At 46.9% G+C, this 25,278-nt stretch overlaps 1 protein-coding gene across 2 annotated transcripts; it reads left to right on the plus strand.

Annotated features, from left to right (window-relative positions):
• Positions 1-64: 64 nt before the first annotated feature.
• LOC101069459 (SLIT-ROBO Rho GTPase-activating protein 3-like) lies at positions 65-24,492 on the plus strand. 2 transcript variants are annotated; one of them, XM_003973361.3, is made up of 22 exons: positions 65-401; positions 4,991-5,186; positions 7,589-7,751; positions 10,057-10,119; positions 13,022-13,213; positions 13,439-13,567; positions 13,884-14,105; positions 14,222-14,323; positions 15,609-15,806; positions 15,901-15,985; positions 16,804-16,831; positions 17,318-17,420; positions 18,354-18,414; positions 19,827-19,904; positions 20,131-20,265; positions 20,334-20,439; positions 20,513-20,740; positions 20,816-20,883; positions 20,967-21,147; positions 21,872-22,015; positions 22,218-22,533; positions 22,985-24,492. In XM_003973361.3, exons 1-22 carry the CDS (start codon positions 335-337, stop codon positions 23,447-23,449), a joined length of 3,330 nt encoding a protein of 1,109 aa, XP_003973410.2. In that variant the 5' UTR covers positions 65-334; the 3' UTR covers positions 23,450-24,492. The 2 variants fall into 2 exon arrangements, with proteins under 2 accessions (XP_003973410.2, XP_011612232.2); XM_011613930.2 differs by lacking the exon at positions 17,318-17,420 and adding an exon at positions 18,066-18,096.
• The last annotated feature ends 786 nt before the right edge of the window (positions 24,493-25,278 follow it).

The following is a 25,278-nucleotide window of genomic DNA, read 5'->3' on the forward strand; positions in this document are numbered from 1 at the left end:
GTAGCTGTTTGAGCCTCAGAAATGTCCATCAAAACGTGAGTTGTTTTTCGATTCGCGGAGGCGCGCTGGGAGCCCAGAGGAGTGGTCGGGGACGCGGCTCATACGCCTTTTTCAGGCCGACGTCGCTTCCACCGCTGCGCACCCACCTCTCAAGAGTTCCAAGTGCTGTTAATCTCCGCCCCCCCCCCTCTTCCAAGTTGTGTCAATGATACGCATCTGATCGCTGCTCAACTACCCGCTGGAGGACTGCATAGAAAGGGGGGCGGCAGCGGCGTTGCGGCGACTGTGACTCCTGGCTGAGGATTGCAGGAGCTCGATCTACCTCCCCCCCAACATGTCATCTCAGGCGAAAGTCAAGAAGGACAAAGAGATTATTGCTGAATATGAGACCCAAGTGAAAGGTGGGTGAGTGCAGGCCTGCTCCCATTGTTGTTCTGCTTGTGAGGACACACTATTGCGTAACTTGCCCACAAAGGGTTTTATGGCTCCCTGTGCGCCACGGGGCGGGACAGATTTTTATGACAGAATATTTTCAGCATGTCTCATAATTAGATTTTAAAAAAAAAAACAAAAAAAAACTCTTCAAGGAACAACAGTGAGGGTTGATGGTGAGTTTGCTCCTCCATCATTCACAGCTCTACACGTGTGATCACGGAGGCGTCATGGTTTGTGTCCAACTGAAGCTGCTTTGTTTGTTTGTTTGTTTTTTAATGCTGAAGATGCAGTCTGAGAATGCACCGCATCCAGTTGGACAAGTCTATAATCCTCTTCATCTTGGTGCAATTCTGCTATTTTAAACATAGGCTGGATTTCAGGGTCGAGGTGGCCGTTTCCGTGACATTCCAGGCACAAACGGGAGGGAAAGAGGATTTCTTGAGAAGATCACGCAGCAAACAGTTCAGAAGTCTATAAATAATGTATGCCGTCTGTATGAATTATAAAGCATGAAAGGATTTTACTGTCTGTAACTAAGGATGTGAGGGAAAAAAGAGAGAAAGGGGAGGATGAGAGAGGCATTCTCTCTCTCTTTCTACACACATGTAGGATGTAGCGTAGAGCCTGCAGGTTGTCCTTTAAACATTGACACACAAAACTGGGCAATGTCAACTCTGAATCTGTCTCTAACCTTCTCGTAGTTTCGCTCTCTTCTTTATTTTGTCTCTTCCAATATGCACAGAACGGTTGTGGAAAAGCAGCTACTTTTTGCCTCTCATAAGGACAATTATTCATTGTTACTAATCGGAATATCATCTGCCTAAAGTGCTTCATATGAAGCTCCATATAGTGTTCAGAAAATGATTACTTTAGTCTCAGAGAGCCATTGATATTTAGTAAACTGACTGTATTCTAGAGAGTCAGTATTATTTGGAATTTAGTGACAAACTAGCTAGGCTAACCGGTTCACTATGATCCTGACCCTCCGCTGTATGAACAAATGTGGAGATTGTTGTGATGGACCTTCAGTTCCTACTGTATTGGATCGCTGGTAAAAGCCTGACGGCATGTGTCTGGAATGATGAGCATGATTAGCATTTAGCAGCAGTGGTGTTCTTAACTTCCTCCTCCTCTCCAGCGCTCTCTGCAGTATCCACAGCAGCTTTGTGGAAGCCAGAGAAGCATCGCGGCCGTTTCTCGTCTCACTTTCAAAAAAAAAAAAAAGCTTTTAAGCTGACATCTTAAGCTCATTTGCACACCGGGCTTAGATCGGTTCACAGTTGTGGAGGCTTCACACTGACACTGACACCGACCTCCAATAATGCTGAGTTGCTGACTGCACTGTAAAAACTATGCACTTAGCTGCTTTTTCTTTTAAAAAAAAAAAAAAAACATTTCACACTTTCAGCAAACAGTTTGATCTGGGCTGGTCGCTGTGCTAGTCTTTGCCTCATTTCAGCTGTATGTTTTTTTGTTTTTAAAAAAAATTATGGTCATAGCTACCTGAATTTATTTCCACCTGAATCACTCGGGGTTGCTCCATATTAGTCACCCATTCGTCAGCCCAAATGGTCAAATTCTCATGACGCCCTTCATCACCTGACTTTGAGTAATCACGAATGTTTGCAGGATTCCGTGTTTTGATCAGCTCTACCCAAAATAATGCAATCAAACACCGTAGTGTTCTTTTCCATCATGTTTTTGTTTTGTTTGTTGGTTTGTTTTTATTGGCAATAAACCAAATACGGCATATATACATAGTTTGGTGTTTGAAATATGTTCAGTAAGATTTTAATTGGTTTATTTCTGTATGTTCCTTGACTGCCGTCATGCTGGGACAAACCCCTGTGGGTGGGGGCATGGGTTATGCTCGGGCATGTACCATCTCGACATGTCAGGGTTGTGTTTCGACTGAGTTTTCGACTGTTTCAACTGGCTACATCCTGGATTTCCCTTTTCCATTGGTTAGAGGAGTTGCCCCCACTACTCTTGTTGGACATGTTCTTTGTGAGGCGACGAAGTCTTGTGAATTAGAGCGAAGGCATAGCATGTTCGTACGTTCTGAAGGCCGAACACAGCCTTGATTCATCCCAAATTATGTCAGCGTGTCAGCCTGGGTTTGGCCGACATGTGACTAGCCACGCATGGCTAACTGCAGACACAGCCCGAGAGGCCGCTACCGGACATGTCGGTCGCTGTAATGGGCCCATTTGAAGAGGCTGCTGTGGTGACTATGTCTCCACAATTGGGTACCTAACTGGAAAACCCACAGTATCAATCTGGAACGTTCCGAACATTTAAAGATTTAGTTGCTAATTACAGCACGCGTGACGTGAATGAGGCTCAGTGTGGCAAACGTTTTGGTTGCTCGTGTCTCGGTTAGATGTGTTTAAAAATGTTATCTGTTCTGTCTCGGGAGCAAATGGTCGACTTTCAGTGTTGGCGTTCCTTTAAAGCGAAGTCGAAACTTGGGCCTCCAGGGCCACAATCCAACCAGGTTTTCTGACCCACCAGGTTGTAGGTTTCTGTTTCCGCCCGGGAGGACAGAAACCCTGTTGGGATCGTGGCTCTGAAGGACTGGAATTTTCGACACCCGTGCCTTAACGTGCCTGGAAGCAATTAATTCATGCTCAGAATGCTCGTTTGATTCTCCAGGACACACGAGGATGGAAACCATATGAGTTCAGGGGTGGCGGGAATAAATATCGTAAATGAATAAGACCCATTAGCGAAAATTACACACGCCTTCGGCTGGGAAAACTTTTACTCATGTCGGCTACATGCTGATCCCACGCAGAGAAGCTGGTGAAACAGTTGACTGTGGCTGTGAGACCTGACTCTGCCATCAGCCATGACGAATGGCCTCTTTAAGCTTTTTAGGCTCTCTGTGTCTTATTCACTCAAACTCTTTGCCAGCTTCCCCATAATCATGTGCTCCTCTGCGAAGCCTTGAATCATTCATTGACAGTAGCGCTGTACTGCACACTCCTTGGTAACAATTTAAGCTCTAAAAATAGCGCCGCCATGGGAGAGCCAATGCAAATATCATGAGCCTGTTTGATAAAGAAAAGACTACGCAGTTTCCTCTCAGGCTCGGAGGCCTAATCGGCAGCTTTGCACCGGTCGACACCCCCCACTTTTTTTAAGTTCTCAAATGCGCCCCATTACTGAATTAGACTTGATTACAGCTCGAGCGGCGTTTATTGGAGATATCTCAGGGGAGAAAGTGTCGGCACAGGGAAGTGGCCTGCTCCCGCGGCGGTGCCTCCACAGACGCGTAACCAGGCAACCGGGCAGCTCTGGGGATTATGGGGGGTGTATTTTCAAACGACAAGGGACTACATATTTACTTTTTCCTCACTCTTGGTTTTTCATTCAGATTTTCACTCGTGTGGGAGGAGTCACTAAAAGCCTTTTTCTTGATAGAAACACCACGTTTGTGTGATTGTTGCTACAGTCCCTCCTGTACTCGCCAGGCGTGTTTAAGTCTGTTATCATGGAATTTGAGCCACGACGCTGCTCTCATGTGTGAGAATTACACAGATGTGCACGCTCCCAGCACCGAATACTCTCATTTGTTGTTTAATTAGGCTTGACGGCAGCTGAAGACGCATGTTTTATTTATTCCTTTTTATGGGGGGGATTTTCATTGTTGAGAGAAAATAGGGAAAGAACTACTGGATTTAATGCACATTTATATCTGATACGCGTGGTGATAGCGGTGTCACTCGCCACTCTCGGCTGGGATGTGATTTATGATATGTGGCAGCAGCGCCATCAGGAGTGGCCCCGGAGCCACTCGTTGGCAGCGCTGCAGTAAATCCATTTAATGTGGTCACGTAAGTCTGCACGGAGATGCTTACTGCAGTGCTTGTTTTCATCACCTCACATCTCCACTTTTGTTTTTGTCTTCTTTTGAAGGGAGGCTAATTTTAGAGGCCCCCAAAAAGTTGACAAAAGTTGAAGCTGTTTATTTTTGGCCTTTTTTTTTTTTTTTTTAAGGCTCGAACATCTACAGCATTGAAAGATTCATAATAAACTGAAGGTAATCAGTAATTGACGCTCAGTAAATTGAATATAGTGTCATAAAGAATAGCCGGTATGTTAAAAAGACGCCGACAGTTTGTGAGTTTAAGACAATCGTCTCCGGTTCTCCCTCCAAACATTTGGGAAGCTGACCTATTTTGTGTTTTTCCGTGCTGTCTGCCTCAGTCAACAGACATGCAGCTAGAACCCACATGTGCCACTCCAGCGTTTAGACACCCCCGCGCCGCCTCCAGCCCACGTCCACACATCAGACAAACGAACAGCGATGTCCGCTTTCATCCACTTATGATGACTTTGTTGTTTTATTGTGCTCGATGGTGTTCTCACAGATTTATTTTCTTATTTGTTCCCTTCGCTGCGTCGTGTCCTGTCAGCGCCGCTGGACGTTTCTGGGATTGACTCTGACCTCCAGCGGTGGTTAGAGGGCAGAAGCGAGGCCGCCCCCTCCTCCGGAGAGTCACTGTCTGTTCTGAAGGCCTCTCGCACATATTTTCTGTTGTTTTTCCAGAGATCCGTAACCAGCTGGTGGAGCAGTTCCGATGTCTGGAGCAGCAGTCGGAGTCACGGCTGCAGCTGCTGCAGGACCTGCAGGAGTTCTTCCGCCGCAAAGCCGAGCTCCAGCTGGAGTACTCCAGAGGCCTGGACAAACTGGCCGAGCGCTACTCTGCAAAGATCCGCACCTCCAGGGAGCACCAACACTTAAAGTGAGTCTCCCCGCTGGAATTTCACATCTGTCTGCTCAGTGACTGCTTTCCAAATTTGATCTGAGTTTTGAATTTGATCACCGGCCAGACAAATGGCAAAAACGGAAAAGGAGAGAGTGGTCCGACCCAGCTGAGACGAGGGATAAAGGCAGAAGAAATGACCTGAAATGAAGCCGGGGCCAAGAAAGCTTGTGGCCTCAGGCTGCTGTGTTTCTCCCCAACTAGGTCAGACTCCCCCCCCCGACTCCCCAACAACCACTGTGCTGGCTTCCGTTGTGGTTTTAATTTCATTTTTATTCTCAAGCAACATCGCAGACGTTACCTAAACAAAGATTTAGGGCTGAGGAAAGAAACAATACCCAGACGGGATCACTCTGCTGGCTCATATGCCGCTTTTCCCTTTTTTTACCCACAGCTCAGGAAATCAAACCTAATTCAGATGGTGAAATTGTTTCACAGGCATCTGTGCTCATATCCATGTGATCCGGCTCCACCAGTCATGTGTGAACACTTTTTTCCATCTCCCCTCTTTATGGATGCAAAGCGCGCCCCCGTCACGGGGACGCTGACAAAGGGAGACCCCTGCCAAGGACTGTCATTGCATGACTTCCATCTCCATCCCACTGCCCCAGATTCCCCCCCAGTCACATCAAATGCTCGTCATACTGTCTCTGTGTCTCACCCTCATTAATTGTCCAGGGCTCAACCAGAGTCCTGAGTGTCCAGGACTGACAGAGCAGCAGAACATTAACAGTCAACATGATTCACTTTGACCTGATGGGCAAGTTAAGGACATTTTGCCTTAAAAATAAAAAATGCAGTAATGTTTTAACATTAAGAAATGTCCATCAATGAACTGCTGTGGTCCTGAAAGAAGCAAAGACGGGAGCCACAGAAACATCCATATTTCAAGTGATGCAGTCCACCACCAGCTGAATTTTTTATTTTGAGCTTCTGATGCAATAATATGATTATTAGTGAACGTTGCTCTGAATTATAGATGTGACGTTTGCGTGGCCGTCTTAATCTTCCGCGGCCGGCTGGAGCGTGGAAATGAGAACCCAATGCTGAAAACAGGTCATGGACTGAATGTGGTGTGAAAACCACCTCTTGCCAGGACGTTTTCCCGTCTCTTCTTTTGTGTCCTTGTAAACTAGTGTTATCTTAATTCCAGGACAGACTCGCAGTCACTTTCCCAGGCTCGGGATCAAACCGCAGCTCTGCTTGTAAGCGAGGCTTATAGATGCTCACGTTATTGTATCAGAGGGTGAGAAGATAAAAGAAAGAGCGGAAAGAACACGCTGCTGCTCCAAGGCCCTGATTTAGCTTTGGCGTCTCAAGTTCAACTCTTTTATCTCGCTGGCAGCTCGACTTCTACACTGTAACTGTGCAAGTTTGCAAACTTCTTTCAGTCTTGCACTAATGAACACGAGTGATGAGATGCGAGGACACAAAGACTATGGAGCAACATGAATGTTAAGAAATTGTCCGTATTGGTGTTGAGGATAAATTGTGTCAAGTTGATTAGTGACAAAATTAAAAAAAACTCTGGAGAAAAATGATTCAAGTTCTGAAGACATTGACAGGAAATAAGTCGGCGCTTTTTCTTGTTCTACAGCAACAAAAATAGCCGCAGTATCTCCAGCTCGAGCTGCAGTGTAATACCGCAGCTCCCTTTTCCACCAGACGGTAGCCCAGCCAGTGATTTGCAGCCCGGAAGAGTTCATTTGGAATGAATCGCATATTAAACACACATTCACCTCGTTGTTTCCGCAACCAGCATCATTGTAAGGGCGGCCGTCGGCGGCGTCGTGCAGCCTGTCCGTTTAAAACTGCTCGAGAAAGAAGGGTAAAGGGCTAAGATGGATCCCTGTATGTGAAGGGAGGGAACGGTCCAGAGCCCAGACCACATCATGATCTGACAGCGTTTTTGTTTGTTCTTTAAATGAAATTAAAAAAAAAAAAAAAAACATTGAACAGTTTCAAAAGGTCAATCAAAAGGTGTTTGTACCCCTGGCTTCAAGTGGAGATATTATGTATGTATAAATAATGGTTATTGAAGGTCAGAAAAAGAGTTAAACGCTGTCTTTGGTCGGTGGATAATTGAGCTCACATGCTCCTTCAAGCAAGTAGGCAAGTGCACTCAGCGTGCAGCGCGTGCGTGCGTGCACATCTGCTTCCTTTATTGCCTGCTGTACCGCATGTGTCTTTGACCTCTCCATGTCAAAGATTCCAGCGGATCAGAGATGGGAGAACACGGACATGATTCATTCCAAGGTCTGATGAGGTGAAGCCGCCACGCGACCTTTAGGACCTTCAGGTCTTTTAGGCTCCTCCACGTTAAAGGTGCTTCTTCTTCCTCTGCTTTCCGCCCTAAGGCTCGTCTTTTCCCTGCCTTTCAGAAAGGACCAGAATCTGATGTCCACCGTGAACTGCTGGTATTTGGTCCTGGAGCAGACCAGGCGGGAGAGCAGAGACCACGCCACTCTCAGCGACATCTACAACAACAACGTCATTGTCCGGCTGGCGCACGTGGGCGAGGATGTCATCAGACTTTTCAAAAAGGTCAGAATCTGCCCTGAGCAGACGAGGTCGCGCGGCCCGTTGACCTTTTCCAACGCACGAGGTCACGCCACTATTCTGCTCTAACTGCGACTGACGACAAGCCAACCAACGTATGCAAAAACATGTTTACGTATATGACGATGTGCTCTCTGCATAGCGGCGTTGAGTCCTCACTAGTTCTGTTCCTGTCAACTAAAGAATGTCAGACGCTCACGCCATAAATGTTGCTCAGTCCAAGCAGATGTTCAGGCAGATTGGGACACTAAAAGTTAACGTAGCGTAAATGAAAATGTTTTATACTTTTATTAGCACAATGTAATGTGTATACGTGCTGCCGTTGCCACGGTTATAAGGACACTGGACATTTTTAGGACTTTCTGTAGGTTTTGGTTGGATTGGCCGATAAATCAATCATTTGTTTGGAGCCGTCTGTGAGCGAAGGAATTTGGTTGAACGCTGAAAATGATGGACGGCCTCCCGTCACAGTCCAGACCTCAACCCCGTCCTGCAAGTTTAGAGCGATTTTAAAAGTCAAATGGACACATCTGTAGAAGATTCAAATCAAAGCGTTTGTCTGGAGTGGCCAGAAGATCAGGAAATATACTGCCACCATGGCGGGGGGGGGGGGGGGGGGATCCGCTGTAACTACTGACGAACCGAATATTAAAGGTTGATCAGCAATATTGTGACATGAAATCCTTTAATGCCCCCAAAAAGGTTTCTATTGTCACATTTGTTAGGTGCTCATTATTTTGGCCACCACTGCATGTATGAAAACAGTTTTAATACCAGAGATCCTCCAAAAAAACAACATGGAATTCGAACAAAACCAGAGATTTTTGCATCACAACACTGAACAAAGCCGGGGCGTGTGTGTGCAGCACAGGTGACAGCCCTCCGCATGGCTAAATGTCCTCTGCCTTACCTTTGCGGGTTGAAATTGGATCCCGACTGGATCCTCTCTAACATCCATTGTGTGACTTTGTCATCAGTCGCTCCGCCGCACTCTGTAAACAGACCGCATCAGCGGCTTTAGCTGCGTAACGCATTTATATCTACATCATTTCAGCACCTGACATCAGTGTATCAAATGTTCTTTGTTCAGGTTATCATTTAACTACTGCTCAAATACCAAATGAAGTTTGAGCTTCATTTCCGGCGCATCCCTTCAGAGGGTCTAAAAGCTTGGGGAGTGGATCTCGTTGGCCACAAGTGCAGTGAACGCTGACCAACCTTTTAAATGCCCCCCTCCCTGAGCGCCGAGCTGCGCTGCAATGGACAATCACAGCCTTCACGGTTTGGTTGTTTCAGTTACGTATTTAGGAAAAATGCTACTAGCCATTTTTCTTTTGCTTTGAGATTCCGGAAAACTGCACATCAGGTTGACTTTAAAGTCATTCCCGAAATGCGCTCCTCTCACTTCTATTCTCACCCGTGCCGTTTCCACCATCATCGGGCCGCGCATGTAGACTGAATGTAAATTCTTTCTTCGCATGGTGTGTTTGTGTGAACCTGAGGTGATGTGTGTGCTTGTATCTCATGCAATGAATTTTTAATGTATGGTGCATGTGATAGCAGCAGAGTGCCCCCGTCTCAAGGTCTGTGACAAACAGCCCCCTCTGGGGGGGCTTTAGATCGGTATCATTTGACGTCGGTGGCAGTCTGCGGCGATTTATGCTCTCCAGGCAGCTCTGTGCTGTCAGGATGAGAGGTTGGATTAGAATGGGGTCGCTCGTGGCAACACAACCAGGAGGACCAATAACTCACTGCAGAAGAAAACACAAAAAATAAAAACCCCTTGTCTCCCCCTGAAAGAAATCAGCCCAAAGTGGTGACAACATCCTTCAGGAGAGAAATGCCGCTCTGCTGCGGCATCCTGTTCCACAGCTCCTAATGAATGACAGATGCGGGGCTACGAAGGAGTCAGATCCGCTGTTCCTTGGGCCAAAGTTTAAATGTACTGAATGTGCTGCACACGTGTCGAGTGTGAAACTGCAGAGGTTGCTGCTTTGACAACTGGTTGCCGAGAGGCGGCAAGAAAAATCTGGAGTGATTGGACTGAGCGTGGCTCCGATTTGTCTGCTCTTCCTCTCGTGCGACGTTCCTCCTCTCGGCTTATTCGCCCCGTCACTGGTTTTAATGAGAGCATTTTCCCTGATAGTGCAGTCCTCGTTGATGGTACACACCTGACGTGTGACCTTCACAGTTCTCCCCTGTGGAGAGACGTAACCATCTGCTGTGTCTTTACTGCAATACTTGTCCTTATTTTACATTTAACTGATTGTTGCTTGCTTCTCTTTTCCAGAGCAAAGACATCGGAGTGCAGATGCATGAGGAGTTAGTGAAAGTCACCAACGAGCTTTACACAGTGAGTTGCATGTCGGTCTGCTCCTCTCTCAGCGCCGATCTGCTCCCCGGCTCACCAGTCCTGACCTGAACCTGAAACCTGTCGAGCAGCTGCTCTCTGGCTGCTGCGCACAGCAGATGCTTTATCAGCGCGGTATCCCGAGGTTGTATAAGGAGAATTTCTGGATCCCTTTTTCCACTCTGAGCGCCTCCGTCAGTGTGCCGGGGAGACTTTGTGCACCTGACTGCTTTTAAGCACACTCAGTGGTTCGTGCTTGAGCTGCTCCAACACACCTTTATTAATGTTAAACCTACTCAGACGGGCAGACAGCAACTGTCATTCCTTCTGTGGTTGTATGCTGTATTGCATGTTGACTTCCCACATGGAGGCAGGGGTGCATGCGCGAAATGTGCAGGATGTTAAAAGAACTGGGCGCAGCGCAGCTGTCTCCTCACTTGAGCCATCAAACTGGGCGATGCAGCGATCATCTGCTGTAGCAGAGAGAGGCAGAGGGCCTCTTCCCGCCTCCTACTGCCCAGCTATGAGTGTCCAAAAACGCCTGAGAAACTAACTGGGAGTGGAGTAATAAACGGATCGGTGCAAAATCCAAACGTGTTTATTTAACTAACAGCCGGACAAAAACAAGCTGTTCAGTCTATTGTCTCGATACCTGGTTCAGAGAGATGAAAACGCCAGACCAAGCGCGAGTGCCGGTGGACATCTCTCACCGGCTGGTTATGCTGAGCCTCCTGGACCACTCTCTCAATATTCCACTTGGCAGCTCCGGTAGGAAGGATGTTTCCTCTGAAGTTTCAACTGAGGGACAAATTTCAATTGCCAGAACGTGGTATCGCAATCTTGGACCAAACAAAACAGACCTTTGGCTGATGTTTTTTTGATCTAGCAGGGCAGCAACTCGGCTGTAATTAAGGATAAAGCGTCCCATCTTGGGGTGGCTGCAAATGGCCACTCCACCATGGCTTGGGATTTGGTGGGATTCGCTTCCAACTGTCCCCTTTCCTCCACAAAACCTAAAAAATGTAGCGAGGACACATGAAATTCTCATTTTTCCATTGTCATATACGGTCTATTTTCTAATTTTCTCTTTAACACTATTCCATCATGCTGCATATGCACTTCCACCTCCTTTAAAATAATTAAGAATGTCATCTAAATAAACCCAAACAGACCTATTGAACCTATTGTCATTTAAAATAGCATTCACCTCGGCCTGAAACAGAGCAGGGGCATTAGTCAGACCAAAGGGTATAACCAGGTACTCAAGTGTTTAAAGCTGTCTTCCATTCACCTCCCTTCACCTGGCCTCCACTGAACAATGGGGCTACAGGGTGATGAGGAACAGAAGCTGGCGTGGCTTTCCCAGACATGGCGGGGGAGGTTAGAGATGACGATGAGGCTGGAGCGCTGGTCTGGCGTCGAGGAAGAGGAGTCCTGCCTCTTTATTCTCTCCATAGGCATCTCTCTTATCCAGTTATCTAATGGGATTGCTAAGCAAATCCATTGCTTCAACGTGTTGGTCTCATCCCACACTGCTAGCTTGTCCTTGAAGGAGCTGGAAATTTCTCTAAACAATAGCAAATCTATGGCATATTGTGAAAGAAGAGATTTATACTAGCGTAGAGCAAGATACCCATTCCTACTCTGCATTTAACTAGCAAAAGTGGAGTAGGAATGTTTATCGAGCGGAGAAAGGGCCAAGGCCCGGCCTGATAACGGACACATTATTAAAAGAATCTGGAACTTATAGGATGAGGACGCCTAAGGTTGCTGTTTCAAAGGAACCAACCTAAACATGGCCGCATGTCCCGAGCTTAGCTGGCAGGGGTGTAAATGACGGGCGCTCGGTAATAACAGGGTGGAAGAGCAGCAGAGATAAAGATACAGATCCAAGTGATTCTGTAACATTATATGGATCTGATTCAGGTTATTTGAGGCAAAGCACTTTTGGGACGACAGTACTAGAAGCCTGCTTCTCTTTTTATGGGGTTTCGTTCAGTGAATCTAGGGTGGTTGAACATCCTGGGACTCACAATTCGTCTCACAATACAGAACATGTGAGATTGCTCTGACATGTAACATTATGCTGCACTTTTACTGGTTTGCTATTGATCGCCCACCCCCACCCCCCACCCCCCACCCTCAAATTCATGCATTATTGAGTGCATGTCTGCAGCTCTCCCTTTACATTAGAAATGCAGCATTGTTTGTAAAAGCCTTTGCCAATATTAAATATATATATAAATTTGAGATCAAATATAGGTTTGTCTTTGTCAGTCTGCCCTCTCTCTGCTAGCTTTAGCTTTAGCAGAAATGAAGTCGTTCCTTATTGAGCCGTTAGCAGGAATGTTGCCCGCTGTCACTTTGAAACCACCTCCCTCCGGTACCGATCGATCCCGCCGCCCTGTACGCGTTGCTTTGAAGCAAAGTTGCTAGGAAACCAGAACCAAGGATGAGCGAAGCAAACGAGAGATATTTAGTTGCAGGGACGATTTCAGGTTGCAGCTGCAGTCTGTAAAATACAAGGATCTTTTTTAATCACCACACGGCCCCACCTCAACCCCTCCTGGGCTTCCATTGTGAACGCTTCGGTTCAAATGGCTTTAATGAATAGTAGAAAAAACAAGTGGATTTATTGATGATAGATGTGGTCGTGTAGCTATATAAAGCAGTAATGGAGTGAATTACATGTACAGATTACTATTTAACAGGTGTTGGTTCGGGTACACGCTAAATGCTTCAACGCTAACAACAGATCCTCAGCTGTCATTTCTAAATTTAGATTACAGATGAACTTCTCCCTCCTCTGCACTGCGTGTGTGTTTTCATTCTTTCCACTCTGCCAAATGTTTGATTGATTTTTATATTTAGTTCCTTGTTGTATATAAAGTCTCCGTTGTTACAGGTAATGAAGACGTACCACATGTACCATACGGAGAGTCTCAGTGCTGAGAACAAGTTGAAGGAGGCGGAGAAGCAAGAAGAGAAGCACATCGGCAAAGCTAACGACATCAGCTCTGCTCTGCTGAGGTATGGCCACGACGAGCGTCCGCAGCGAAGGAGCTCTGTGAAGAAGATGGAGAAGCTGAAGGAGAAGGTTGGTCTGAGAGGCCTTGGTGCTGCATGAAACACTGATGTGTGTTTGGGCCAGAGGCTCTGTAGCAACATTATTACATCTACACAAAGTCCATCTCCACATCAATGAAGTATTCTTGACATTCAAGGTTCTATGATGTGATAAATCCAATATCACATAAATGGTGTGTTGGAAATGTGCGTTGCATCCTCTGCTGATGAGTCTTCCCTCTTTCTTCCTCTCTAGAGACAAAACAAGTACTATGAGAACAAGCTCAAGTGCACAAAGGCCCGAAATGACTATCTTTTAAACCTGGCTGCGACCAATGCCCTGGTGGCCAAATACTACATCCATGACGTTTCAGACATGATCGACGTGAGTTCATATGTGCTTGGTGGAATTTGGGATTTAAAAACGTGTATCAACCCACAGATTGATATGAAGAACTTTAAGGAGCATGTCTGTCGCCCTCTGGTGACAGGCTGCTGTACTGCTCATAAGACCCCTCGATGATAGTAGATTTCTGGCATTTAAAAGGAGCCTTTTTTTTTGCTCAGCTTGGTTATAATTCCTTTAATTACGCAGGTAAAACAGTCACAGTACAAGGGAACAAAAGAAGAAATCCAAATAAGGACAGAAACGTCACAATAAAGCAGCCATCAAATAGAGAAAGCTTTCTTCTCTCTTTCAGGGCTGTGACTTAGGTTACCACGCGAGCCTGGCGCGCGCCCTGAGGACCTACTTGTCTGCAGAGTACAGCCTGGAGACCTCTCGCCATGAGGGTTTGGACCTGCTGGAGGGAGCAGTAGACGCCATGGACATCCGCGGGGACAAGCACAAGTTTATGGACACACACAATCAGATCTTCTGCCCCCCGGCGTGCTTTGACTATCAGCCACACATGGGAGACGAGGTGAGTCACCATAAACAAGGTTTTTTCGGTGCACTTTGCGGCGAGCGGCTCGCCCTGTTGTCCCTCCTGCTTGTTGGACGCCCTCTGGTGAGATTCTTTGTCTCTCCTAATCACAGGTGTGTCAGCTCAGCGCGCAGCAGCCTGTCCAGACAGAGCTGCTGATGCGCTACCACCAGCTGCAGTCCCGCCTGGCCACCTTGAAGATTGAAAACGAAGAAGTGAGAACCATTTTAAAATTGCTGCATCTGCAAGACTATTGCTGTCAACTACCTCATGCTAAACAGTTGGACTTTAGCCGAGTCTGTTACATCTTAAAGAAAAAAAAATCCAACATTTTTACCGTTGACAAACAGGATGTGCAGAGATTAAAACGCTGTAGTCCTTTATGAGGTGCAGCAGGTTGGCTTTGAACTGAGACCCACTCGCTCTTTCCAGTGTTTGTGTCAATCTAAGCTAGCATCAACTGCACAGATATGAAATGAATCATCTAATATATCTTTTAATACGTCTCCCAAAAAGAAAAATGCATCCCTCTAACTTTAACTTTGGAATTGGACCAAAAAGCAGTCAGCCGCATGATTTCTATCACGTTTTCCTCAGGATACAAAGTAAAATGGCACAAAAAATGCTGCCTTTTTAACGGGGGAGCCAGTCCCATCAGCCTCCGGCCTTGAGGATTAATGCTGATTAACAGAGAATCAAGCTGTAAAGATTTTCGGTACAAGGCCACGACCTTACTGAATGGCTGTGGGTGTGCAACGCGAGCTGTCTTCAGGCGTGTCAATCTGAAATCACATTCATCTTTATTCTGATCCCAACTTGTGAGGTCAACCCCCGCCAGCTCCGGGGACCGGCGCGGCGCGCCCCGGCATCAGTGCCGGCTTTTTCCCACAGCGACCTGTTCAAATGTCACCCGGGTGCGTTTTTGTTTGAGCCCGTCGGCTATAAATATGGAAACAGGCGCACGTGAATAAAATGCGGCGCCTCTTTTATGTTGCACCTTTTATGTTCCTGTGAGGAAACAAAATATTCTGTTGTCAAATGTGTCAGTCAAAGCAAGTTTATTTATGCCACAGTTAACTAAAAAGAGAGATTGTGTTTGGAAGACACTAGCTATAGAACTATGACGTTCACATGCCTCATGCATATACTAGAGGCCTGGGTCTTGTGGCCTGTTGTAACAGGCCCCTTTTTTTTATATTTGAGGTGTGTCTCAAGCCTCCTTTGCCTGCATGGATTTGCAAATTTGCTGCTGAACCTTTCCCCCGGGAAGACTTTTCACATTTGGCTAGCTAGGAGGACACCTGGAGGCAGACTAGGATAAACTGGAGAGATGATATCTCCCATCTAGCCCTGAAACGCTCTTCTCAGTGTTTCCCTGGAGCAGGAAGCTGAGGGGAAGGATGGTCTGGGCTCATTAGCACAGATGGATCTGTTATTTTAGAGATGTGGCAAAAATGACCTTCACCTGATGTAAGGAGAGTGTGTGTGTGTGTGTGTCAGGTGAGGAAGACGCTTGACGCAACCATGCAGACCCTTCAGGACATGCTCACCGTGGAGGACTTTGACGTTTCCGAGGCTTTCCAGCACAGCCAATCCACCGAGTCGGTGAAATCGGCCTCCTCCGACTCCTACATGAGCAAGGCAAACATCAGTAAGAGACGAGCCAATCAGCAGGAGACGGAAGGGTTCTACTTCACCGTGAGTCCCCGCACAACGCTGCACAGACGGGGGTACGCTACAGTTCGAACTGATGCTAGGTTTCTTTCTCGTTTGGTCCTCCTCGTTCCTCCAGAAATACAAGGAATACTTGAATGGAAGCAATCTCATTGTCAAACTGGAGGCCAAGCATGAACTTCTGAAGCAGACCTTAGGGGAAGGTAGGGCTTGTTGTTTCTGCATTCCACAAATATGTTGTTCCCCTTCATGACACACGAGCATTGCTGCGTGAACAGGTCAGACAAACCAGACAGGTCAGAGCTGTGGCGTGCATGTTCAGCTGCTCTGTTGTTTTTGGAAATCTGAGGCACGCCAGGTTCATTGTCATTCCTGTTATTTACTTCTCACCTTAACACGCGTTGCCCCTCAAGGAAGGTCAGTACATGAGTGTTATGACATCCTGTACATATGGTTTATTTCTCCGTCTGCATTTCTATAACTTGCAGGCAGCTGCTTTTGCTTTTGTGTTGATTGTTTACTTCCCTAGGTACTGTATCAATTCTGAACATTTGGAGGTTTGAAGAACAGAATTGTCAGGAATTGTGATTTCAAAAGGCTTCATTTCAGGCTAAAAACCTGCACGTTGTGGCTTATTTGACAGCTTTGAAAGCTCTCGTGTGCGTTTGTGCCAGTGAAGTTCAAATTTCACACCCGTGATCGATTGAATTGAAAGTGTAAATCGGCTCCCGCAGCCGACACGTCTGCAGAGTCGGTCCTCTGGCTCGCCCCATTCTGGGGTGCCTGTGCCTGTTTCTAGGGCGACCGCTGAATAACCGCTGCCTGGCGGTGAGTCAGACGCAGCCGTAGCGCTCCCTCCTTTGAGCTGGCCTGAATAAATGTCCATTTTCTCCCAACACCCTTTCTTTCTCCATCTGCCAGCCTTGAATAGTGGCGGCACTCAACCGTGCAGCAAACTTTGGTGGCTGTAAAAATGAACGCATAGTGATTTAATTCCTTTCTTGGCTGTTTTTCCTTCCAGGGGAGAGGGCTGAATATGGAACAACAAGGTAAGACCTCCTGTGGCAGGGGTGGATAACGTAGGCAATGGGGTGTGAAATCCTTCCTGTTCCTGGACTCTGCAGGAATGAGATCACATTGTGGGAATAGTTTAAACAGTTTTCCTGTTTTTACGTGCGGCAGAAGGGTCCGTTTGTAAGCAGAGGAGGAGTTTCGAAAAGTGTTCTGTCGATCTCTGTATAGCAAATATCTGCTGTTTACAAGAAATTGAGCCAATATTGGCTATTCTGAGTGTGGATTCCTTTACTTCAGGAGCAATATTGTGCCTATACTACAGTTGATAATGTACACTTTGTCTGACACTGTGACAGTTAAAGATGCTGGGTAAAAAGCAAGCCAGCAAGTTTTGGAGATGACCCAGCCAGCTGTTTTTGTGGCACTCAACACAATTTCAATAGCAATGTGTCTTTAATTATCTTAGTAAGAGCATTTTCACCACTTCTGTACCAATCATACAACCCTGACCATTTCCCCAGGCCCCCCTCTCTTCCCCCTAAACCCCAGAGAATGCGGAAGTCTAGACCTCGCTCCGTTTTTAACCGTAAGCTGTTTAACGGCAATATGGAGGCCTTCATCCAGGTACGAGCCTGCCTGTGCTCTCTGTTTCTGTCCGCGAGCTCAGCTGTCTCACTCCTTGGCAGATTTCTCGCCTTTGCCCCCAATTGTTGGCTCCATCACACGCTGACGCCCCCTCTGGCTCCTGGCACAGTTTTGCAATGCCAAAAAAAAAAGAAAAAAGGACGGGGCGAGGTGAAAAGAAGGCAATCAAACAGCTTCTAGAAGTCAGTCTTGTTTCTTAATATCTGCACTGTCGCTAACCTCCGCACCCCCGCCAGACACTGAATTCATTTGGCTTTGTTAATGTCAGCTGGCCCGGGACCAGCCGGGCCTCAGCAGCAACTGACACAGAGAGAGGGATCAGCAGCCATTAAAAAAAGAATTAGAAGGGGTTAGGGTCGAAGACAGTTTTTGAGAAAGAAACCCAAATTCAAACTGAAGCGCTCCTTCAGAAAGCATTGGCACATAAGAGTACTTACTCGCCGCCATCCACTGTGGTTCATCCTTTCGCCCCGCCTCCCACCAAGACACCGATGCTTGCGCCAGTCCGCCTCAGGCAGGCCAGGCTTCCTCAACTTCCTCCCTCTGAACAGTCTGTCTCTGTCACTAACCTGTTGTGGTTGTTGTCGCCTCTCTTCTGCCTGCGCCTTACCGCTCTCTGCCCAGGGGAAGACGGAATGTCCGTGCCAGGAGCCAGGTACTCTGTCTTCATGCAGGGTGGTGACCACTGCACTGTTTCTGCGCTTCTGTCCTGTTGCCATTCAAACACCATTGTTATTGGATGCTAATTGCTAACGCAAACATTCTGTAGCCTGTTTCATCAACACGCCACTGAATTATTAACAGTTTCCATTTAAATCTAATAAACTTCTAACGCCCTTCTGGCATGACTGCTGCTGTAGATTTCTGCTTCTTTCCTGCCACCAACACTGATGGTTTGCCTCCGTCTGACAGGATTCTGGACAACCCATACCAGTGGTGGTTGAGAGCTGTGTCCGATACATCAACCTGTACGGTACGCAACATATTTATTTCCTTTTTTACTCTTTATTTTCCCAGTGTTTTGAGTTTGGTCTTTGATTTAGGGGGCTCCGCTAACACAAAATACAACAACTGGAGTCTGCATCAGCATCTAGTGTACTAAGCAGTACCCATAATGCTTTGCCGAAACGACGGCTGACAGCAGCATAATGGAGGTCAGGAAGAGATCAGATTGGCTGATAGGGACGAGTGATGAGAGTCGGTGCTGCTTATCGACTGCTACGATAATGCAGAGGAAGACCAACACAGATGATCTGATTGAAAGGGGCTGAAAGAGCTAATGCACAAGTTAAAAACAACCCCGAGCAGCTCTGCCAATAACCGCTCCGCATATACGCACCAGATAAAATCATACCTCCGAGAGAATTACTTCATATTATTGAGTTAATTGTTTTGACCTCTAAATGTTTTTGCTTAGTTTGCATGCGCTTTGCAGGTGATCTAATTGTCACCTTTGCAGGTGACTACAGGTGCAAACAGCAGTATTTCAATGAGGAGCGTGCGCGCTGGCACTTTCCCCACCAGTTGTTGGGAGTGCTTGTAGGAAGCAAATGAGCAACTGGATGATCTCCAGCAGAGAAATCTAACCATCACAAAAAGAAATCTGGCATCTGTGCCGTCGGGAAAACAAAGAACGGTGGAGATGCAGAAAAAGAGGAAGACTGTCTTGATGCCAAGTTGCTGGAAGGACAACGAAAAGAGTCCTCGATCAGGGGTTATGAATCATTGCACCGGTGGGGTGCAAGCAGTGCCCAATATGGCTCGTGTCATTGCTACGTGCACCAAATAGCTGGTTGCCGCTGTGTCTGGCCTAATAATTTGCACTGACGCAGCCAACCGTACAAATTGCTCAGGTTAAGCCAGCAACTGCATAAAACCCGGGTTTGGTGCTTCCTGTGTGGATGGAACATTGATGTACTGGCCCATTCCACATATCACAGCACTTACTAGATCTGAGAGCGCAGCTCCAAGATGGACAGGCTGGTTAGGAGAAGCGCCTCGATCATTTCTTCTTCTTCTTCCTGTTCCCTCCCAGCAAAACTGACAGCAGCTAATGTGCGTAAAGCGATTTTCACCTGCCCCTCCAAGATACTATACTGGTCCGCCATCACAACCACCGCAAACACCTCCGGGTTTCCTTGTGTGTGCATTTTCTGTAGCTCGAGTTGTTTTTCTTGCCGTTAGCAGATCGGCTTGCATTTTTTTTTAAGATTGAGTTTGCACATGTTTTTATACAAGCGAGCCTTTAGTATCCAGTCCCAGTATCCACAATAATGTTGTTTTATTTGTCTGATTTTTCTGTGCAATGCGCATATACTACATGAGCACGTTATGAGGAAATAAGACCTGAAATGTGTTGTTTCTTTTATTTATTTCTGAACACAGGTCTGCAGCAGCAAGGCATATTTCGGGTTCCAGGGTCCCAGGTCGAAGTCAATGATATTAAAAATGCATTTGAAAGAGGTTAGTGCCTTGCCTTCTCCTTCTGATCGATTTTAAATCGCATTTGTCCACTTCAGGAGACGCGGCCTGTCCCGCGGCACATGGGAGCGCACGTGTCACGTGTTAATGGAAGCACGAGCTGTTCGCTGCCAATGCACAAACGCATCAGCTCATTTGAGTGTAAATGTAGAGATATAAATTCACTCCTGCCTGACAACAGCAATATGAGCGTGTAACGTGTGCGCAGGGGAGGATCCGCTGGTGGATGATGAGAGCGATCACGACATCAACTCTGTGGCGGGTGTGCTGAAGCTGTATTTTAGAGGGCTGGAAAACCCGCTGTTCCCCAAAGAACGTTTCCTCGATCTCATATCCACCACCAGTAAGTCACGTCGCAGGCGACTGAACATCTTTAGTGGTGAAGTCTTCTTAGGTTTTTCTTTTCTTCAGAGCTCGACTCTGGCGTAGAAAGAGCTCATCAGCTCCACCAGATAATTGTGACCCTTCAGAGGCCCGTGATCGTCGTCATGAGATACCTGTTTGCGTTCCTGAATCAGTACGTCCCCGCATGGCATTGGATCTAACATCAGATGCTGGTGACTTGGTAACGGTTCAATCCCTCTTTCCAGTCTTTCGCAGTACAGCGACGAGAACATGATGGACCCCTACAACCTCGCTATTTGCTTTGGTCCCACGTTGATGCCCATACCAGATGAGCAGGACCCCGTGTCCTGTCAGGCCCACGTTAACGAGGTCATCAAGTCGGTCATCATCCACCACGAGTTGATATTTCCCACTCGGCGCGAGTTAGAAGGCCCCGTTTATGAAAAGTGCATGGCTGGTGGGGAGGAGTACTGGTAAGAATGTCTGTTTGATTCCGTTGTAATATTATTTCCCTCGGGTCTCTTCTGACGCCACGTTCCTCCGTTCAGTGAAAGCCCCCACAGTGAGCCAGGAGCTCTGGATGAGGTTGACAACGGACCCAACACCAGTGACGAAGGCGAGTCCCCGAGCGCAGGCTGCCGCCCGCGGCCACGGGGGAGCCGCAAGTGTAAAATTCTCTCTCTCATTCCTGCGATGCAGAACTGGAGCAGATCGAGGCCATAGCGAAGTTTGACTACGTGGGCCGAAGTCCTCGAGAACTTTCCTTTAAGAAGGGGGCGTCTTTGCTGCTCTACCTGCGAGCCTCTGAGGACTGGTGGGAGGGGCGACACAACGCTGTAGACGGGCTGATCCCTCATCAGTACATCGTTGTGCAGGACATGTGAGTGCGAAAATTCACATCTTCCAAATTTGTAGGCATTCATTTAAACGTCAGCACCAGCAAGTCGGGTTTTTTAATACTTCTGTTCTCATCTCTGTTCTAAAGGGGGTTATGTTTCAAAGACATGCCCTCATAAGACCTTTGTAAGGATAAGTGTGAGCAAAACACCCACTTTTCCTCTTTTTTTAAAAACTTATTTAACTGCAGGACACTCAGCAGAGCCCACCTCTGTAAATGCCCCCCTTAATGACCCCATTATTCAAATCTGAGTCACCATTTATTGAGCCCTTCCTCGCCACCTGAAATACATCTTGGAGCCAACTGGTGGAGAAATACCCTCATCTGCATATACAGCACAGAGGGAAAGAGGATTTTTTTTTTAAAGCCATTTTATCAGTTTTGATTTCTGCTTCAGCCTGAGAATCACTGCAGCATAAATTAGGATCAGATCCTTCACTTCCTTAAAAGGAGCAAGGATTTACTCTAGAAACTAGCAGCCTCACTCACTGAATTGCACAGTGGTGCAGTGTTATGGCATCATCACAAGAAGGTTTTAGGTTTGCTTCCCCACCTTTGCTCTCGTCGCACCTGTGCGGGTGTTTTCCTCATGTTTCCTCTCATGGTTTGATTGATTGGAGGCTCTAAATGACCCCCTCAATGTGAGAGTATGTGTGCGTGCAGAGGCTAGTGATGGAGACCAGTGTTTTCTGTCTGTTTTTATCAGGGACGACGCGTTCACAGAAAGTGTTCCGAGGCCTAATAATGCAGGCAGTGGAGCGCAACACGACGAGCGAGGCACATCCAGAAACGACCACCCGTCTCCTTGTGAACACACCCCCGAGCACCGTTACGGAGCAGCAGTGGGAAGGTGGGGTTTTGTTAAACCTGACCAGACTGCAACCCTGAGACAGGAGATGCATAAAGCATCCACATTCATTAGCCAAAAGCCTGTGACTGTCAACAAAGGCTCTTAATTGCTGGATCAGTTTTATCGTGATTAAAGAAAAATGCAGCTTTGCCATTTCTGCCGAGCAACTGTCAAAACTAATTTGGCTTTTGTTTTTTTGAAGAATGAGGGTGCGATCCGATGGAGCTGCAGTTCCGCGGCACAGGAGCAGCACCGATAGTCACAGTCCCAGCCGAGCTGCGGACCAACCCCCCAGGGTTCTGCCCAGGCCCGGCAGCCCACACAAAATATCTGTAAGCAGGGGCCCGGTTGACAGCCCAGAGAAGCGGCGCCTCACGACTTTTGGTAGTGCCGGCTGCATCACCCACCCGGAGAGGAAGGCCTTCGTCGAGAGCCACGCCCAGCGCTCCTCGCCCGTGGCCACACGCCACGCCAGTTTAGGGGATCACAAGGCCTTCGAAGCTGAAGCGCTAGCGGAGGTGAGAGATGCCGTCTGCATAGAGCTTTGATAGAGGAGAGAGAAGCTGCAGTGTAGACTTTTTTTGATGCTGATCCAAAAAACATAGGATGTAAAAATACATGAATCCCACTTTCTGGTGACATTTTCATTTTCTTTCCTTTATGTGTGAAGAGACGGAATATTACTATTTACAGTTGAGGTTCAAGTCAGTGCTTTTAAAAAGAAAAAAATCTGCTCAGAACTTTGCAAGGCCAGGCAGCTGAACAAGGCCACAGGAAATTGAAGTTTAGCTTAGCTATGTTTTCCCACACTTAAATCTTTCATTCCACCTTTGATGCAGACTATGCAGCCTTTTTCAGTGTGCCAAAATGGATGAATGTAAAATATTTATGTTGCTTTTTGTCCTGGATTCTGAAAAGTTCTCCTCCTGGCTGTGTTATCAAAAGTTCTTCTTCCTCCGTGTTTATCAGGACATAGAAAAAACCATGAACACAGCTCTCCACGAGCTGCGTGAGTTGGAGCGACAGAACGTAGCCAAACATGCCCCCGATGTTGTTTTGGACACGCTGGAGCCCCACAAGCACCCTGGTGGAACCCAGGACCCCACTGGAAGCCCTCTCCACACCATGCTGATTAGAGATCCAGATGCGGCCCAGCGGCGTTCCAGCAGCAGCTCCTCCTCCGAGACCATGACCACCTTTAAGCCCGCCCTGTCCGCACGCAGACCGAATGCGCCTCTCAGGCCCCCTCCTGTCAGACCCGTTCGGCCTGCGCCCGTGATTGGACAAGGCCAGGGGCCGCAGCGCTCCAGCAGCTCTAGCTCCTCCGGCCTCGGCAGTCCTAGCATCACGCCTACCGACAGGGTCTTTCCCAAACCTCCCTCCCCATCACCGTCCACATCTTCCTCCTCTTCAGACAAGCAAGGTAACATGTAGCACCCCCCCCCCAACTCCCGTCAGCATCACCACGTCCGTCAGAAAACCACATATCTTTAGTGTCGGGGTCTGGTTTCTAGTATGGTGATGGTAAAATGAATGCACTCTGTTCCAGTGTGACACAGAAATGGGGGTTTAACAAATGTTATCTTGCTGATTATCAATGCTGGATTCAAAACGTAACACACCTCTGCAATTAACAACCCAATATTGGATTAAAAAAAATGATGTGTGTTTATATCTGAGAAATAATATTTGACCACTAATTATCTACATGTTCTCTGGTGGTTCTGTGTCTGTAATCTATTAAAGCTTTAAAGCTCTTGGTACTCTTACAACTGAAAAAAACAGGTCCTCTTTGATTATTTAATGATTGATGCATTCTCTAAATGGGAGGTGTGACACCCAGCAGTCCCGCAGTAAAGTCGTATTTGTGGAGTTACAGGAGGAAAAAATGTATCTGAAATCTCGAGGTACCAGGAGGTGGACTTGCAATTACTTGCATGTCCTGCCCTGCCCACTGGATGCTGCTTTCAGGAGAACCTCACTATTATTTTAGCCATTTATTTTTTTTGCTCCAGAGAATCACTACAAAAGTGAAATATACTCAAAGGCTATTGTGGCGTTTTGGCTCTGTCTGTTATTCTAAAAACAGTCGACTTTCCAAGTGCGAGCAGAGGCGCCGCTGCCTTGAGGGTGGACCACAAACCACTGTGACTGTATTAGAGGAATGAGCTTCTGTCCTAACATGCTTCAAAACGCAAGTTCTGCTCCCAGTCAAAAGGTGACGCGATTTGTCTTCTTTGGTTAATCTGGAGTCAGCTGAACATCTGCAGTGTTCTAACTGTGGCGACGCAGAGCTCCCATCGGGGCTGGTTGAGAGGCTAATGTGTGGAAATTGTGCACGCGACTTTGACACCAAAGGAGAACAAAGAAAGGGATCTGATGACGAGCTGCTCGAGAATCGTGTGTTAAATACCGCAGATCAGATTAGGCACAGGAGAAAGCAACGTGGAGACGGGAGAGGTACTTGTGATGGCCTCGGACACGAGGAAAAAGGTCAAATCTGTAGACTAGCACAAGAACATAAATGTAAACAGACCACTGAGAACTATTATGAACCGTATAGTCGTCTCTTTAGGTCACGCGGGGATAAAATCATAATCAAAAACATCTCTATATCAAAAGAAACAAATAATAATTAGCTGTGTTACCTCAGTAAAGATCTCAAACCTCCCGCAGGTTACGTAACTACTGCACTTGGATCGAACGCCACAGGAAACTGCTGCGTTTGTAGGTTCTATGTTTTTCATCAATTTGTACTAGATAAACGATGTAGCACATCCAAATCATTGAATCTTAGATATTCCATAGATCACACATGGTCCCCGAGGCCTTGTCGGTGTCTAGACAAATCTTGTTTACTGTTGCTGATGTTTGTTGTCTCGCTAACAAGGATGATCCGCATATCTCTAAAGTGTAATAGCTACAATGGAATGAATGCTGTATATACAGTACATACTGTTACTGGATGCCTGTACAAATAACATTGTACGATAGGAGCAGGATATATTATCATGTTTAGTCTGTAGATTTTTTTTTGTAACCTTGCACAAACATTAACAAAAGAATAAAACAATGAAACCTCACGAAAATGTCCCCTTTTATTGAGAGATGAGGCTGTGGAGACGCGTCGGTTGATGCAATGGTGATGTACCAGTGACCGTACCACCGCCGTCCTGAGGGTGGAGGCGTTGTCATGCACCACACAGCTTTCCTCCGGGATCACACGCTAAGTGACACGCTTTGCTTTCAGCCTTTCAGCCGAT

Source organism: Takifugu rubripes, chromosome 19 (genome assembly GCF_901000725.2).
Source record: "Takifugu rubripes chromosome 19, fTakRub1.2, whole genome shotgun sequence".
Lineage (NCBI taxonomy): Eukaryota > Metazoa > Chordata > Actinopteri > Tetraodontiformes > Tetraodontidae > Takifugu > Takifugu rubripes.